This window comes from Haliotis rubra, unplaced genomic scaffold (genome assembly GCF_003918875.1).
Source record: "Haliotis rubra isolate DU_JTF1 unplaced genomic scaffold, ASM391887v1 Scf28, whole genome shotgun sequence".
Classification (NCBI taxonomy): Eukaryota; Metazoa; Mollusca; class Gastropoda; order Lepetellida; family Haliotidae; genus Haliotis; species Haliotis rubra.
In genome coordinates this window covers 3,121,918-3,141,889 of record NW_025766891.1, presented here as the reverse complement: position 1 = coordinate 3,141,889, position 19,972 = coordinate 3,121,918, and the positions used below count along the sequence as shown (strand labels likewise).

The following is a 19,972-nucleotide window of genomic DNA, read 5'->3' as shown; positions in this document are numbered from 1 at the left end:
ACTTTGTCAGTAGAGACGTCAAATTTGCAATTTAACATCACTAGACAAGATTATTTACCTTTTATACAGTAATATATGGTAGTCAGAGTTTTAGTTAGAGTTTTAGTTTTATACTGCACTCAACAATATTCAAGCTATATGGCAGGAAAGGTTACATGAAAAGAAAATAAATCTGTTGGCATCACTAAATACTATTTAGTTGAGATACATGTAAGTATTTTCTCTCTTGATGGGTGATTTTCAGCATGAAATCACTGACTTTCTTTCTTTAACAAAGGAAAACCATGTCCATTAGTTGGAAGACAACCATTGAATATTATGCTGTGCATGTGTGTGTTTGTGTGAAGCGGGGATGGGGAATGGGGGGATGGAGAAGGGGTGAGTGTGTGTGAGTGAGTTTAGTTTTATGCTGCTTTTAGCTATTTTCCAGCAATATCACGGGGGGGACACCAAAGATGGGCGTCACACAATTTCCCTTTCCGAAAATTGAACCTGGGTCTTTGGCAAGACGAACAAACACTTTAACCACAAGGCCACCCAACCGCCTCAGGAGGGGGAATGGGTATGGGGGTGATGTTTGATGATGAAAGGGTTGGGGGAAAATAATTTGTTCCTGAATATGAATAATAACAGCCATTGCCAACTACACCACTACACCCACCTACCTCATTCCTTCCCCTCCCCAAGAATATCGCATGCTGTTACCAGGGTTCAAATACCTGCAGACAGTATCATGAAAGTAAGTCTTAGGAAGTCAAACATGCTATAAAGCTGTCCATTTTCTGCACATATTGGGGTGTCGTGGTAGTTAAATCATTTGCCTGTGACACCGAAGACCCGGGTTCGATAACCCACATGGGTAGAATTTGTGAAGCCCATTTCTGGTGTCCCCGCTGTGATGTTGCTGGAATATTGCTAAAAGGGGCGTTAAACCAAACTCACTAACTCACTGTGTTCCCCATGTCCTCCATGCCATGAATTTTCATTCCGAGGTGAAACAATAAAATATATTTAATCTCAATTTCCCCCACTATTGTGAAACTTTATGGCCTGATGTGATAACAAAACCCAACTCTTACGCATGCACATACACAAAAACAGTCAGCTTGAGATTACTTCATCTACATTTGAAAAAAGAATAATTCAAAAGTAAAAAACCCAATATGATCTACACCATCAGCGTTCGAAATACCTGCCTGTCCGACTGCCCGGGACAGGTTATTTTTAACACAAACTGCCAGATTCGCATATTCACCTGCCCGACAGTCGGGTTAAAATTAAGACATGTATATCAAGATATCTTGTGACCAGGTAAGTTTTGGTCAGTGCTGGCAAGTTTTACATCTAACCAGCACAGTGGTCTGGCTGAAATATTTGGGAGTTTCATACCCTGCTGTTACACACAAATCAGTCCTGCCTGTGTTTTACAAATGACAAAGGACACAGGAGACAAATTCCCTTACATAATCTCTACATTGTAGAAAGAGATATTTCTATACAAGACTGAGAACAATTATCAACCAAAACAGATTCCATTTCGTATAAAAGGCAATGCAGAGAAGGCAATTATACGAAGAAAACACAGGTACAACCATACATGCAGGAATACCTGAACATCAGATATTGTAATACGCAAAGCAAATTCTTGACTCACGACAAGCTGTTGCAGCGTGACATGATTGGCACCAGCATGTGTCACATGTTTCCACAGTAACAGATTTTTTAAATGTCATCATCAATATCAGTCTAATTCATCTTACAATAATCAAATGATGAATTAGACAAGCATAATCCCCAAAGGAAATAAAATGACGCAAATGAAATATTACATAAATTATTTATTTTCTCGTACCGATATCATGATTTAAAAAAACATTGAAATCAACAGCTTTGACTATTCAGGGTCAACATCAGCACTTAAACATATACATGACACATAATAAATGTCTGTAACATTTTATCAAAATGTTCTCCTATTAAACCAAGCTGTCCAGAAAAGTGCACACCAGAATGGTGTCACAAAAGCCAGTACTGTACTATTTGCCAGCAGCTACACACAAACAGAAAGCATTGTTTGTGGAAAAGATTGGAAGAACACTGACAAACCCCACAGAAATGACAAAGCGTTGCAGCGGTAGTGTTCAGACCAATGTCCAAACTGCATGGCATTTTTCCCTCCTGAAACAGGCTTTTCTATTGACAAATTGTCAGTAGGAATTTTACACAGTGTACCCGTAGATTTGCAGAAAAACGTTTTCAGTGTGAAAAAAGGATGCCTTGTGTTTATGGGGATGATTCTTTATTTTGAAAAAACAACTGAGATTGATGTTTTTTTATTTGCCTAGATGTTTTGTTGCTATTTAGGTACGGTTAATCTTTGCTCACAGCTGACTTCTAAGAAAGGTGATTATTTTCATGACAGTTTCTCATTTCAAGGTTACAAATTGATCTTTGACACAAAAGGCACAATACCATCAAAACAAATGTTTAGGTTGAACATCAATAACGTGATTTCTATCTGTATGTGGAACTGACATGATGTCAAGGACGATTCTTGAAATAGTACAACATAATTTGGAGAAAATGCTTTGCTCTGATATCAATCCTTAATGGTTGAAACATACCATCCAAACATTTATTATTGAACTTAATGTTCATAGACGGAACCAGAGGGGGGCGGTGTGTGTGGGGGGGAGTACAGGGGTGCCCCCCTTTTTCTCAAAAAGCTGTATCCGCCCCTGATTTTGCACCTTAAACTTATACATCAATGACTCATAAATCACCCCAAAAATTAAATCATAAAAATTATTTAATTGGTGCTATTGACATATTTAACTACTCAATACACTGAATATCAACCTGAACAAAAAACATTTATTTGTCAAATTTGCTTCAATGAATGATAAGGAGTAATATTCCTTAGTTGGACAAACAGAGTAATGTCCCTTTGTTTGGACAGACAGAACCAAGGCTACAGAGTAATGTCCCTTTGTTTGGACAGACAAACACTCAGGACAGTGGGTACAGAGTGATGTCCCTTTGTTTGAACAGACTGACAGACAGGACCACGAGTACAGGGTAGTGTCCCTCTGTCTGGACAGAGACAGAGAGAGGGACAAAGCAAGGTGACGGAGTGCTGTCCCTTTGCTTGGACAGAAATACAAACTGATTGTCTCAACTGCAAATAAAACTACACTGCAGAATATCTGAATTCAGTGATCTATCTGTTGACTGTGATGACAAATGAAGATCATGATAAAAAATGTCAAATAATGGTCTCACCTTCTACAAGCAAAATACATTCAAAGAGTGATATGTACATTTTTTGCAAGAATCAGATGTCACTTACCCGAGCTGACAGTTCAAATTCTTCAAAACCTCGAATCTGGGTCTCAACTTGCGTCACTGATTCTCCCGTCTCGGGGCATCTTCGTCTCCAGTGTCTCGACACTGCGCTCTATGGCATACTGAATCTGTACACAGAAACATACAAACTGTCCACAGCTGGTCTGCGACGGATATGTCCACTACTTGTTTCTTTGAGTGAGTGAGCGAGTTTAGTTTTACGACGCACTCAGCAATATTCCAGCTATATGGCGGCGGTCTGTTAATAATCAAGTCTGGACCAGACAATCCAGTGATCAACATCATGATCATCTTAGAAACTGGGATACGATGACATGTGTCTGCCTAACCACCCGATCCCGTTAGTCGCCTCTTACAAGAAGCATGGGTTGCTAAAGATGAATTATAACCTGGATCTTCACGGGTGCTAGTCTCTTTCATCATTTTTAATATATGTGGTATTACGACATGCAAATAAATAAAAAAATCTGTTTTTTTTTATGTTTTGTGTAACATCAGAATTAGCATTATTCAAGGATAATGACAGCAGCTCGGCAATAATCAAGGCTGGACCAGACAATCCAGTGAGTAATGTTAAGAGAAAATCTTACATCAATGGGGAACAATGATATGCTATCTATAAAGTCACTAAGCATGGCTACCAGACTTATGAACTAAGTTGCATTTTCAGATTAGCATAAGTTGCTTGATACAAATTATAACATTGAATCATTATTTGCCGAGCTAAGTACACCAAATAAAATTTTACTTGACTCAGGCTTCGGACTAGAGGTTAAAGTTGCCTAATGTTACGTACACTTGCATCACATGAAAGTGATAAAAAAGTATTGTTAAGTTACAATATTGAGACAAATCAAAACATATACACAAAATGCTCACAAGTTTAAATTCTTCTTCGAACTCCCGTAGTTTGAGGCACTGACGTAGTTTGTCTTCGTGGGTTTTCCAGAATTCACCAAATTTCTTTTTTGTCTCTTCAAGCTGAACAAGAAGCCTGCAAATATGTCGAAAGAAATATGAATAATTACAGCACACACCAGAGGTGCCGAATGGCGACCCCTCGCCCCCAAAATGCCCCTAATTTTTCAAACTGTGAGGGGGTGAGGGGCAACTGAAAAGATGCAGGGGTACTCAGACATGACCATACCCCTTCTCAAGGCAAAAATATTGTCCAACATATCATGGGTGAGCAAGTACACAACATGTAAACATATACTGCAGATATTTTCAACTAAATTTTGCACCATGTCAAAAAGCATGCACTGTTTTACAAAAAGGTGTTTCTGAACTTGTCTGCTATCATATGGCTTGTAAAAAGCACAACATTGCTGTTATTTTTAATTTAAATTAAGGCCAGACCAATTTTATTTCTTGTTTTACGGATTTTTGTCTTCAGAAAACCTAAAGGTAGGAGGGAAAAAAAAATAAAATAAAATCACCAGTCAAAGTTATATTCCTACTAAATACTGAAAGTTTTTTACTTTTGCCAATTTATGAAGTGTATATGGGGCAAAAAAAAAATCTGAACAAAATTTTCGTGTAAGTTTACATTTTGGGCCAATAAAAACATTATGATTTTATTTTTTGAGTTGGGAATATTAATTAATTTTTTTTCTTATTCTTGAAAAAATACAACAGGAAGATCCGTAAAACAAGAAATAAAATTGGTCTGGCCTAATTTATTTTTTGCAACTTTAACCACTGATCACCCAGCATCACCCCAATGTTTTGGTCAACATAACCTGTATCTTCGGCCGTGTATACATGTAATTAACACACAACATGTGACGAAGCAGACCAACGAGGAAATTAACACAGACCAACATAGCAGCTCAGCTAGATTCTGATTCAACAAATATCTATTCTTAGCAACATCAAATTACGAAGATGTTTAATTAAGACACTTGATGTGGCTACTCTGAGATGACCTTTGTTGATGAGCCAAGCAGTCAGTGCAAGATCCACGTGTTGTTTGTATCCATTCCTAACAAATATACAATCCACAGCATTGTCGTGTATAAATACTATCTACATAAACATACACGGCCACATTAGGCACACAGCCCTCACTCAAGATGGAAAGTGTTGCCTCGTGAACAATATTTACACAGCAACTAACCATATTTGGTAAATTGTCTCAGACAATATTAATATTTATATTTTTAATCAAAATGTGAAGCATTCAAATTGGTCTTGCTGTTTAGTGTAAAGAAGGAAATCACTTTTTAATTGTTTCTTTTAAATTTTGAAATTTGTCAAATAGAAGCTTTTCATCACTGTTGATTAGCATATAAATATGTATGAATAAATATTTAAAACAGAATATCCTTGTTCATGCCATCTGATTTGTGCTGACTCAGCAGAATTTTTGATTTTGAAAATGTTGATAAGTTTTTCAACTATGTCGAAAATTTAACCAATAAATTGCCATTAGAACACTGTCAAATACTCATTCACTGATATGGATTGCATTGTATGTCAGAGAATGCTAAGTACTATTATTATACGTTGAACCCCGAATTTTGCAATATTCCAGCTACATGATAGCAGTCTGTAAACAACAGAGTTTGAACCCGACAACCCAGTGATTGAAATCATGAGCATTATGCAATGCATCAACCAAATCAGTAATCCCATTAAGGGTTTTGACACATAAGGGGTGCTGATGATCAACACTAGCCAGGATGTTATTGGTCAAAGTATTTTCAATAATTGAAACAAATCTGAGTCACATTAAGCTCTTATTCCTGTGTAAATGGTATAATTGATCAAAAACACTGAAAAGTCTGGAGGTAACACAGCTTGGCAGTCATGTAGATTTGTATCAAGAAATAAACAGAAAAAATTGGAACAGATGTTGCGATACTGAATAACTATTATGAATAAAGTACTTGTTCAGTGATGAAAACACAAATGAAAATAATTTTCAACTTCCAACTTGGTTGGTCACAACATCACAGAGGAACAATTACAAGACAACAGAGCCACAGATTGGCCTTATTGTCATAATGAGGTTTTTACACATATTATTCAACATAAATAGGCATGATGAAATCTCACTTTTGGTTTATATTTAATTGCTAAATCGGACAAATATAATCTTAAAAGTGCCATTAATGCATAATTATATTTTTTTCAGTCAGCTTGTAAAGCCCCCCCAAACCAAAAGAAGTCCTATAGAATAAATTATTTCCTGTCTATTAAGTGAATGATCTGAAGACGCAAGATAAAATTCTCATCATGATTGTACACTAAACAGTTAATAAAGAGATTTTACGTTAGCTTCTCTGATCATCAGATTCTCAGACTTCACACAGCAAACCCTGACATAAATTGAAGCCTTGGTTTCAGTGGCAAGACTGACTGAGTTTGGTTTTACGCCGCTTTTAGCAGTATTCCAGCAACATCATGGCAGGGGACACCAGAAATGGGCTTCACACATTGTGCACATGTTGGGATTCAAACCCAGGTCTCCGGCGTGACAAGCCAACGCTTTAGCCACTAGGCTACCCCACCGCCCCTTCAGTGGCAAGATATCAATAACACAATACTCACATTGTCAATCTAAAATATGTACAGATTGAGTGGTCATCGTCTATTCAACAAAAAACCTTTCTTCCAATTTACATAAACCTCACTCGGTTTCATATAAAGATGTAGGTCTAATCATATTTGAATTACCAACAAAATAACTAGCATAATTGTCACATGTAGAAATATCTGAATTTAAGGTTTTACAAATATAAATCAAATAAGATCACAAGACCTCTTACAAACATTCACAGTTCAGCCAGACAAGGGAGATAACTCTTGCCTCATACGATTGCATACATTACAGTGCATCCTCGATAATCTCCAGGGTATACATTGGTATGCTCAACTTCCCAGCGTAGACACCTGATTGGATAAAAAGCCAACCAAGGGAGGTAATAAAATCATCGGCTCGAGCCGTAGAGGCATCCAGGGTATAGTGGAGATTTATCGGAACGTATACCCTGGAGATTATCGAGGATGATTGCAGTGCAGCAAGGAGTGCAAACTGAAGGCATCTACACTGGCTTATCTGATTTCATACAAAGCTCCTCACAGTGAAGCTCATTCCTGAGCTCTCAATAATGTCATTGTTATCTGCTACTACTTCCCTTATTGCCAGATGGCTCCCAACCATGCATGGAGTTCAGAGTGGGTGAGTGACTTTGGTTTTACTCCGCCTTTAGCAATATTTCAGTAATATCACAGCAGGGGACCCACAAATGGACTTCACACATTGTACCAATGTGGAAAATCGAATCCAGGTCATAGTGAGACGAGTGAACGTTTTAACCACTAGACTACCCCACTGTCCCGAGAAGAGTTCAGAACTCACTGACTGTTTTGTTAAACAAAATGGATGACTGTTTTAACGATAAGGAAACCTAAACCAGCTAAATTGTTTTGAACTATTCCATTTTAATTATACCAACTTTTATGTAATTACTACAATGAAAATATTAGGGTAGGTTGAAGACTTTTTCATTAGTTTGAAATCTTGAACCAACCTGATTACAACAAAACTGGTATATAATCAGAGAAATAGCCAGCTAATAAAAACCTCAGATAACATCTGCTATTAGTGGCAATGGTGTAGCCTAGTGCTTAAATGCTTCGCTTGTCACGCTGAAGGTCCAGGTTCGATTCCCACATGGGTACAAAAAGTAAAGCCCATTTCTGGTGTTCCCCGCCGTGATATTTTTGGAATATTGCTAAAACCAGCATAAAACCCTTACTCACTCACTCATTCACATTTCAGGCTGGAAGGAAATATTTAACGATCCAGGCCACTTGTATGCTGGTGTCGTATGTTGGGAAGGAGTTAGCCACTCACCTTTCCAGCTCCAAGACATTGGTGAGTTTGACTAGAGGCACTTCAGAGTTGTCTCCCCTGATACATTTGAGTAACGTGTCGCCGTGACTGGCTGCGTTGGCTACATCCTCCATCACTTCTTTCCGCTCCTGGATGTGGCCTTTGATCAGCGTCTCTGTTCCTGGGACGTCGTTTGGAAGGTCTGTCTCATCCAGCTTCTTGACTAGGTTATTCAGAGTTTTGCCTATGGCGTCGACATTGAAAGCAAACTTCTCGATTGCCTGGAAAACAATAATGAAATTTGGCTGTATAGGGTGGAAGGGCATGGTCTTATGAGTAACAATTTCATCATCGTCGTCATCATCATCATCATCATCATCATCATCATCATCATCATCATCATCATCTGCCCAAAATCACTGCCCAAATCATCATTGTTGTTGTCACCATCACCATCATCATCATCTGACCCAAATCATCATCATCATCATCATCATCATCATCATCATCATCATCATCATCATCATCATCCCCCAGGATCTACTGATTCTCATTGTTGTTATCTTTATCGGTAATTTCACTCCCTGGTGAAAAATATGATCGATACACACATAACTCCAAATCTTTCACAAGAACAGTTCAAAGTCCATTCAAAGCATCTTAAGAATCACTTAATCAATCTTCACCACCCTCACACTCACCGATCTGTGTTCAGTCCACTCACTCGGGTCATACTCCAGAGCCCCGCCCACGTCTGTGGTCAGCATGGACGGGTCCACGTGTTCAAGCATCTCCACGGGGCTGTCACATAGGATTACCTGGAATACAGCAAGGTCACACACGGGGGTTTACTTTGACCTTCAAAACAAGAGGTCTCCCAAAAATAACTGACTTCAGGGATCCGGAAACATCACGGTCCTGTTAAGGAATGAAATGGTGTTGAGGTCAATACTGTGAGATTCAATAATGACGTTCAAAAACTAATTTCAGGGTTCCTTACAGGAAATAGGAGTCAAGAGTTTGGTGTAACACATGTTACATTTGGGATTACACTTTCTTAGTAAAGTACATGTTCTAGTACTTTTGTTGGGTTGAGTCCCATCTGGGATTCCAACCCACACCCTCAGAGTCAGGCACCAAACCAACAGCACACAAAGACTTCCATGGTTACATTGTTACATTTGACCACTTTCTAAATGGCATTGTAAATCCAAAAGTTTGGCTTGCTACAAATGCCTGCATAGTTGTTGATGCAAGACTCACTCACTCACTCACTCACAAGTTTGGTGCAATGAGTATGAATGTCAATCAAGGGGATTCAATGTATATTTTCAAATATGTCTGAAGCAGCAATAAGTGTTTCAAGGCTCATGCTGGGATTCGAACCAAGGACATTCTGATCTGAAGATAGATGCTTTGTCCACATAACTAAAGAGGTGAATGGGAAGGAGGATTCCTTGCCCTGTTACAAGTCGACTGTAGTGAGTGAGTGAGTTGAGGTTTACGCTGCTTTTAGCAATATTCCAGCAATATCATGGCAGGGGACATCAGAAATGGGCTTCATACGTTGTACCCATTTGGGGAATCGAACCCAGGCCTTCGACATGGCAAGCGAACACATTAATCACTAGGCTTAAACACACACACACACACACAGACCCCCCACCAACCCACCCACCCCCCACACACCCAAGGTCCATTTGTAGACATACATGGATACTTGATGTACATTTCGGCACTCTGTAAAACCCTATACACTTAAACAGTGAAAAAATTTGCACGTTCAGTAGGGCATCTCAGACACAGAATTTACAATACCAGCTGAGGTTAATTCCAATTTTGTTTTGTTCCCATCACACAGGGCATTAATGTGGCTCACAAACCATCGTTGGTGATAACACATGGTCGCCAATTATAAAAATACCTTCTTTTTATGGAAATACTTGGGTTGAATTCACACATTTCAGGGAATAGCTTTTAGTGTGAATTTATCCACAGTTTTCAGATGCATTTCTTCTGTATCTGCTCTGTGCATGAAGCAAACATTAAGCTCTTCTCCCATGACATCAGGAGACAAATACATGAAAAAAACTTATAAACATTTCTTTTAAAGTTTCCTGATCAACTTCACAGTTTCATAAAAGATTCATGTTTTATACTTGTTATTGAATCTCTGACACATTTACACCAACAGAACGTGAATGGTTTAGTGAAATGTCAAAAATAGACAGAATCTTGAAGAAGAAGGTCATGTCATAATGACATTAAAACCGCCATTACCGAGAATAATGACTATTCCAATAAACCAGTATGGCTAGACTAGCCATTGTTATATTTTAGTACTTTTTTGGCCGGGAAATAAGATGTCTGTTCCATGTACACAGAACATCATGATTGAAATGTACATTACGTCTGCAATCGACGACATCATAAATTGCAATTTGTGCTTTCAGCTCTGAAATTGACATCACTCCATTTCATACCTACTTGCACTGAAGGAAATCGGTAATGGGACCACTGGTGCAAAAAAAACTTTATTAGATTCTTATATTCTGACATTCAGAATTGGTATTTAGTCAAAATCAGACGGAAAATGTTGGACTGATTATCAATTACATTACAATGTAACATTCAACAATTAGGGTCATTTATTACATTACAATATTCGGTATGTAATTAATTTCTATCCCCGCCAGTATAATGTTGTAAAATCAAGATTAACAGCCCTCATGGGGAATTCAGGAAGGGAAATTGGGGGAAATGTAGATCCTCTTTATTGATGCTATTCGTTGAAAGTCCTGAAACTCAGCGCCAAGAGATTTTGGTTCTTGTGGTGTATTCAGAAATCGATGAGATGGTATTCTCCAGAGTAACAATCAAGGCATTGGAAAGGAAAATACGAAAGGCCAGACTTCATTATTAAAGCTGATAACTTGTCAATTAAAACTATTTCTCTTGATTGTCAAGATGGTTCATAAATTTTGTTTTGTGACACCAGAATTACTGTTTATGATTATTGACAATGAAAAGAAATCATATGAAAAGAAAATAACAACTTAACTCCATAATCCAAAGTGACTGATATACGACAGTGATGAATGTACATCAGATAAGGAAAAATAGAACAAGGAGTACAAGAGAGGCTTACAAAAAACAAAAGATGAAGAAGTTTTGGTTTCATTCATATTTTTCCTTCTCATCTCAGATTCAGTAACATAGACTATCACTCATTCCCTGAAGTATTCAAGTTCGCTAGAAACTAAAAACTCCATGTGAAAGGTAAAGGAGCCCCAGTGAGATGGTAGTAGAAAGACTGACTGACTGACTGAGTTTGGTGCTTTAGCAATATTCAAGATGGTAGAAATACCCATGTGGGGAGAACCTGAGAGAAATCTAGACTTTCTTCTTTAAGAAATCTAGGCTTCTTTTACTTTACAGAAGGAAGGGAAAATATGGATCAAGGGCCATGAGACAGACCATGAGATCAAAAGATACCAGGAATAATCTGATAATAAGGAAGGAAGTAATCACACCTGGAACCAATGGAAACGGTCTGGAAAGAATCAAAATGGTCTGGAAAGAATCAATATGGAATGGAAAGAATCAAAATGGAATGGAAATCAGAATGGTCTGGAAAGAATTGAAATGGTCTGGAGAAAATCAAAACAGTCTGTGCATGGAATCAGAATGGTCTGGAAAGAATTGAAACAGTTTGGGAAGGATCGAAACGGTCTGCATGGAATTAGAATGGTCTGGACAGAATTGAAACAGTTTGGGAAGGATCAAAACGGTCTGCATGGAATTAGAATGGTCTGGACAGAATTGAAACAGTTTGGGAAGGATCAAAACGGTCTGCATGGAATCAGAATGGTCAGGAAAAAATTGAAACAGTTTGGGAAGGATCAAAACGGTCTGCATGGAATCAGAATGGTCTGGAAAGAATTGAAACGGATTGGAAAGAATGGAAAAGGACACAAAAGAATCGAAATGGTTTGGAAAGAATCGGAACAGTTTGGAAGGAATCAGCAGCATCCCATATGGTCTGGTATGATGACACACAATCAGCCAAATACCTGAATCAGATCTCTGATACATAGGTTGTCCTTTACAGTGACAAGTGACAAGTACCGGGCACCTGTTCTGATTTGTGTTCTTATTGGGTGAAGAGATGGAAGGAGTGACAAAATAAATGAGTGAGCAAAAGAGAGCAGTAGGATGAATGAGGCATTTGACATGCCCCAGCAACAGCCAAATGCAACATCCTCTACCGACACAATAATATACCCGCTGTCATATCTTAAGTCTTTTTTATTTCATTTGAAGCCAAAAATAGATCAGCGAAAGGCATAAGAGAGCTGGCAATAGTCTAGGACACTCAGACAAGTAAGGTGATAACTCCTAAGTCAAAGATGCACCATAAAATGAAAACAAATTCTTCCTAATTGGTAGCTTACTCCTGTCAGCAAATGTCAGCATGTTACCCCTCCCCCCCTCCCTCCAGTTCCTGGCTTGGGGGAGGGCTGGAGGGCGTGGGGATGGTCTTTTGTAATCACTGGATATCAGCCTGATAAACACATCAACTGGTTGTCATGCCAACACAGGATGCACAGATGAATAAGCATCTAGAAATAGGTCTGGAATCAATGACATTGGCTGTTGTATGTACGTCAATACTGCTGACCGGAAACATGCCGGGGCATGTCCAGTTGTGGGGGACGACATGGCCGATGCAGGAATATAACATGATGTGACGTGGGTATCCATGTCTGCAGCTGCATCTGTATCATGTCTGTAACATGTCTGTAACATGTCTGTGTCAGTTGTGCATATCTGTGTTCATGTGTTCTACCTCTCTGTGTGCCAATGCCTACCTGTGTCAATGATAATTTCTACCTCACTGTGGCATTGCCAAAATGTGTCTGTGGCAATATCTACATCTATGTTTGATAATGCCTATCTCTATCTCTATCTATCTGTAACTGTAACAATGTCTGCCTGTCTATGTGACATAATCTGTTTGTGTCTGTGGTATTGTCTATCTGTAACTGTAACAATGTCTGCCTGCAGCTGTGACATTATCTGTTTGTGTCTGTGGTATTGTCTACCTGTATCTGTAACAATGTCTGCCTGCAGCTGTGACATTATCTGTTTGTATCTGTGGTATTGTCTATCTGTAACTGTAACAATGTCTGCCTGTCTATGTGACATAATCTGTTTGTGTCTGTGGTATTGTCTATCTGTAACTGTAACAATGTCTGCCTGCATCTGTGACATAATCTGTTTGTGTCTGTGGTATTGTCTATCTGTAACTGTAACAATGTCTGCCTGCAGCTGTGACATTATCTGTTTGTGTCTGTGGTATTGTCTATCTGTAACTGTAACAATGTCTGCCTGCATCTGTGACATAATCTGTTTGTGTCTGTGGTATTGTCTATCTGTAACTGTAACAATGTCTGCCTGCATCTGTGACATTATCTGTTTGTGTCTGTGGTATTGTCTATCTGTAACTGTAACAATGTCTGCCTGCAGCTGTGACATTATCTGTTTGTGTCTGTGGTATTGTCTACCTGTATCTGTAACAATGTCTGCCTGCAGCTGTGACATTAACAATGTCTGCCTGCAGCTGTGACATTATCTGTTTGTGTCTGTGGTATTGTCTATCTGTAACTGTAACAATGTCTGCCTGCAGCTGTGACATTATCTGTTTGTATCTGTGGTATTGTCTATCTGTATCTGTAACTGTAACAATGTCTGCCTGTGTCTGTTACATAATCTGTTTGTGTCTGTGGTATTGTCTATCTCTATCTGTAACAATGTCTGCCTGCATCTGTGACATATTCTGTTTGTATCTGTGGTATTGTCTATCTGTAACTGTAACAATGTCTACCTGCATCTGAGACATAATCTGTTTGTGTCTGTGGTATTGTCTATCTGTATCTGTAACAATGTCTGCCTGCATCTGTGACATAATCTGTTTGTGTCTGTGGTATTGTCTATCTGTAACTGTAACAATGTCTGCCTGCAGCTGTGACATAATCTGATTGTGTCTGTTGTACTGTCTATCTGTAACTGTAACACTGTCTTTCAAAATGTTTGTAATGTCTGCTGTGCTTGTTTCTATGACAGTGTCTACCTGTGTTCCTTGCAAGTGCCTGTGCATGTATGTCTGAAAGTGTCTGCGTGCCTTCATGGTTTATGTCCGTCAGCTGTCAGTCATTCCATCAAGGATCACAAACTATACATACATAACTCCGGACAAATTCTTCCTACAAAAGGACTCACACTGACACACATCTTCTTTGTTTGGCAAACAATTTCAATTCTGAAATGATTTTTTCAACAGGCCTTGCCACAAGCAGTAAATCAATGATAATGTATAGATATTATCCTGGAAAACATGTAGAAGTGACCTCTCCATTGACCACTTCCACAGAAACTTGCTGCCATTGTTAAAGACTTGCAGTGATGTAAGGCCATGGGCAATGGTTAGGCGAAGCGCCAACGCTCTCTGTGGAATATTGGTGCCTTTGATTTTGTGTTTGCTTTGGCCAGGAATAGACACTGAGGATCAATAACAAGGAATATACAAGCCCAGGGTGTATGAAAATTGGCTGAAATTCTGTGAAGGAAATCTGCATCTTTTACACATTGTACTGACTGTACCAAACCACTGGTATTTAGTTGTGACAGTATGTCAAAATTTACCGATGCATTTGCGTCAGTCATGTTAATTCTTTGAAAGGCACATATTGTGAATAGTGAAAGGGTTTGCGAAAATGTCAAAAGACCATATTCATAGAAGTCCTAAGAAAGCTGTACAATCTTCTGATGGTGATAACATCGATCATGGGAGAGGGTTATATACAGAATGTGTGAAATGGAGATATGTCGTCAACTCTCAACCTTGTTTGGCACTAGTAGGGATAGAGGTGTTCTCTCCATTCAACACCATCACAGCTTTATCAATAGGATCTGTTTTGAATCCAGTCTGGACCAGACAAACCAGTGATTGAAGGTGTGAGAAGCTAGCTATGAAGCAATAAGTCAGGAAACTGTCAGCTCATTAATTTTGGAATGTGTGAGTGAGTATGGTTTTATGTCACTTTTAACAATAATCCAGCAATATCATGGGTGGGGGGACACAGAAACGGGCTTCACACATTGTGCCCGTGTGGAGAATCGAACCTGGGCCTTCGTTATGATGAACAAAAGCTTTAATAACTAGGCTACCCCACAGCCCCCTTGGTGAGTGTGGGTTGTCGGATGGATGACATGAAGGACTGGGTAGGGGGTGGGGGTTGTGGTAGGTGAGGAGAGTGTGTATGTGTGGGTGGAGTGAGGAATGTATTTTTAAGTCACATTAAGAAAAACATACAGTTTCTAACATTTCAATTGTTAAAAAGAGAAAGGGAGAACAAATACATTGTATTTGTTGCCATGACATTCACAATGAAAATAAAACAATTCTTTTGTGTGTCTGAAAACTGTGCAAAACTATTTCAGTTATTTTCTGGAACAATTATTTCATATTACAAGTTCCTTCTCCAAAATATTAAATCATCTTGCCTCAAACTTTGCTAAGATCTTTAATACTTGACCACTACAACACTTTAAATCATTCCATTAGTCAGTCACAAATCCAAACTTTTCATATATTGCATCTGGGCGGTGGGGTAGCCTAGTGGTTAAAGCATTCGCTCATCATGCTGAACACCTGGGTTCGATTCCCCACATGGCTACAATGGGTGAAGACCATTTCTGGCGACCTTATTGTAATATTCCTGGAATATTGCTCAAAAGTGGCGTAAAACTAAATTTACTCTCTTTCTCAAATCAATCATATATTGCATCAAGGTGTTACTCATCCTTACTGTACAGTTCTTATCCTAGTTACCGTCCTGGGTAATATGAGACAACCTTCATTCATTGTTAATTCCTGTGTGAGTGTACTGTTTATTTGTCGTCAGTTTATATCAATGAAAAACACCCTAATACTTCACAGGACCACTTTTTGTCATTTTTTTTTCTAAAAGCACCACAACAAGATGTATTTTACTGGCTGAATTAAAATCCTTATAAATAAAGACTTCAACATGATCAAAACACACATTTCCCAAGGAGCTATCAATCAATATTACATTGTGGTATCTTAAAGGTTATCAATTACAATCCTCAAAGAAATGGTCCCCTGAAGATCTGGGTTAGAATTGATCTTCAGTAACCCATGCTTGTCGAAAGAAGCGACTAAAGGGATTGGGTGGTTAGGCTCACTGACTGGGTTGCCAGATGTCATCATATCCAAATTGTATAGAATGATGCTCATGCTATTGATCACTGGATTGTCTGGTCCAGACTCAATTATTTACAGACCACCATATAGCTGGAATATTGTTGAGTGCAATGTAAAACTAAACTCACTCACTCACTCAAAGAAAGGTTACAACAAATAGAAAAAAATGAAAATGAAATCCATACATATTCATTAAATAAGCAGTAAAACCAAACTTTATGAGTTTCTCTTAATAGAAACATTCTGTTTTATTTTTTTTGGTGAGAAAATGAAAACCATTAATTGAGTTAACTGTGGTCCACCTTGCAGAGTCCACAATTAAATTTATGAGGCATTTCATCTCAGTATGAATCAATAATCGTCAATTTCTTGTAAGAGAGATGGGCTGTCATGCCAGAGACTTGATCACAGACAATTGCTTAGTCCAGGCCAAAACTTCACTACTGAAGGCTCTACACCATCTGATCAATGAGACATTGTAACTATTTTGGGATAGGAAGTTTTTGCTGAGTAGCTCCTGTTTGTGAGAATAAATATTGTCTTCATCACTTGCTATTGACGGGGTCTATTTTTTTTTCAGAAAAGGACAGACTAATATTTCAATATTTTTATCTTATTTTACATAAAAATCCAGACGAAAATTTGTCAAAATTCAGTTTAAATTATTTTGGATAAAATCATGTGTTTGAATATGACTATTAAAACGTTTACTTAACAGTCAACATCATTTTGCAATTTTATCAAATTTGCCTCTTGGCATGGTGCCCATTGAAACTACTAGAAAGAAACAAAATGGGTTGGACAAATAAAATTTAAGATAAGTTTGAAGTACAGGATGTTTTTCAAAAGCAAATATTAAATTGATGATTTGAATTCATTTTGTTATTCATGAGATTCAGCTGATACTAATTGATTTTCGAAGCAAGTTTTAAGTTTGTTGTGGTCCAGTAATCTCAAAATACAAATGGTGCAAAAATATTGAAATGATATTTGTTATGATTTCAAGCAAAAAAAAATGTTTTCACAAAATGAGATGTAATTAGTTATCTTTTTAAGACAAGAAAAATAATTACCTCAAATTTCAACAAAAAAAACAACTCAAATTAAAATGCTCCAAGTTTTACAAGTCAAAATGGCAGAGGAATGTGAACAAGTTACATTGCACGCTGTTACATCAAAGCTTACGATCACAGCTAGTTTAATCAATACTCATCAGTTTCAAGACGATGGGCTTGCTGCCTCTCAAATGTCATGAAAGCCACATTCAGAGAGAATTAGCTGTTCCGTTTAATCTGGCTTTGGCTCAAGTCTCCAAGAATTCCTGCTCACGTTCTGTATTATTCTCTCATTATTGAGCCATTATTCAAATGAAACAAAACTATTTTAAATTTGATTTTCTAATTTTCAGATAAAACAATAAAAACGTTACAAATCTGCCACAATGTACAAATTATTGTTCTGGTTTCACAATATTATTCTTCAAAAATGACATCAATCAGTTTTATGCTTTTGGTACATATCAGCTTTTCCAAAATTTCATTTTCCTCAAAATATACAAGATTATTAGAGGAGCATGCGTGCAATACAGATTTGAAGAAACGAGAGTCAGCGCTGACAGTGCAGATAATGCCTGAATTCTAAAACCATTTGGGCACACATGTGCAAGTTGTATTGCATCAGCAAAACCATGGTGTGTCTTTAGCAAGAGGTGGCCTGCCAAGGTGTAATAGGATTAACTGTTAATTACTTGCGAATTACTCGCTTACTTCTAAAATGCTAATCAAACAGATAATTACTTGTTGAATGGATTCATAGATTGGTTAAATCACATGTTAAGTGCTTGACGTCACTCAAAACCGACGTCTGTTTAGAGGCACTCTACCGTAACTTGATTACTACCGATTATTTTGAAATCATTTTGAGTTCCTGCTTTAGCACTATCTAAGAAAACCACAATTGTCAAATGAGTTTTAATTCTACCTCGAAATCCTGACAGAGTTTTAACTCTTTTAGCAATATTCCTGCAATATCACGGTGGGGGACACCAGAAATAGGCCTCACACATTGTACCCATGTAGGGAATCGAACCCCATCATCCCTCAAAGGAAATGAGGACCACCTCCGTGGTGTAGTGGTTAGAGCATCCGCCTGGAGAGCAGGTTCAATCCTGACCGCATCATACCAAAAGACGTTAAAATATGGTACTTGTTGGTCCCTGCCTGGCGCTTGGCATTAATGGGTACAACAAGGACTTGTCGGCTCCGAGTCAGTATAATGGGTCTGAGTGGGGTGGGTATTCATGCTTCACTGCGGCATGGTATCTCAGTGGGCTAGTACTATAAAACCAGCTTAAGTCTGGGCTAGTACAAGCAGCCGCACATACACTTACACATGCATGCACGTCGTCATTTGAGCAAAATATTCTCAAGCACGACGTTAAAATCCAATTTCACCTCACCTCACCTCAAAGGAAATGAGACCCGTGAAGATCCCTGTAAGAATATTGATCTTCAGTAACCCATGCTTGTCATAAGAGGCTAGTAACGGGATCGGGTGGTAAGGCTCGCTGACTTGGTTGACACATGTCATCGGTTCCCAATTGTGCAGATAAATGCTCATACTGTTGATCATTGGATTGTCTGGTCCAGACTCCATTATTTACAGACCGCCGCCATATAGCTGGAATATTGCTGGGTGCGGCGTAAAACTAAACTCACTCACTCAAAGGAAATGAACCACCATCAACTGTGATGATACTCCAGTTCCAGGTTTCTTCTGAACGTATGTCACTATTGTAATGAAATAACATCAAGGGATATTTGCATAACTGCACATATGATTTTTATGAACCCAGGTGCAATAACCAACAGTATCATGAAAGTGTTAGGAAGTCAAACATGCTATAAGGTCGTCCAAGGTCGCTGTGATGTCGCTGGAATATTGCTGAAAGCGGCGTTAAACCAAACTCACTCACTCAATGTGTTCCCCATGTCCTCCATGCCATGATATTCATTCCGAGGTGAAACAATAAAATATATTATTTCATCTCAATTTTCCCGACATTTGTGAAAATTTATGGTCTGATGTGATAACAAAACCCAACTCTTACGCATGCACATACACAAAAACAGCTTGAGATTTCTTCACTACATTTACAAAAAGAATAATTCTAAAGTAAAAAACCCAACGTGATCTACATCATCAGCGTTCGAAATACCTGCCTGTCCGACCGCCCGGGACGGGTTATTTTCAACCCAGACTGCCAGATTTTAAATTCACCTGCCCGACGGTTGGGTTAAAATTTAAACATCCATATGAAGATATTTTATGGGCAGGTAAGTTTTGGTCAGGGCTGGCAAGTTTTACATCTAACCAGCCCTGGGGTCTGACTGAAATATTTGGGAGTTTCATACCCTGACATCATGTGTTTATTTAAAGACAATGACCAATGATTATAAAGTTTTAAAGTTCAT

General features: G+C 38.4%; 1 protein-coding gene across 1 annotated transcript in view; it reads right to left on the bottom strand.

Moving 5' to 3' along the window:
• Positions 1–19,972, bottom strand: part of LOC124281151 (guanine nucleotide exchange factor DBS-like) — a 155,181-nt gene that overhangs the window by 87,466 nt on the left and 47,743 nt on the right. The window contains 5 exon segments of the mRNA XM_046717177.1: positions 3,350–3,424; positions 3,426–3,473; positions 4,246–4,360; positions 8,231–8,490; positions 8,911–9,027. Coding sequence (XP_046573133.1) covers positions 3,350–3,424; positions 3,426–3,473; positions 4,246–4,360; positions 8,231–8,490; positions 8,911–9,027 — 615 coding nt within the window.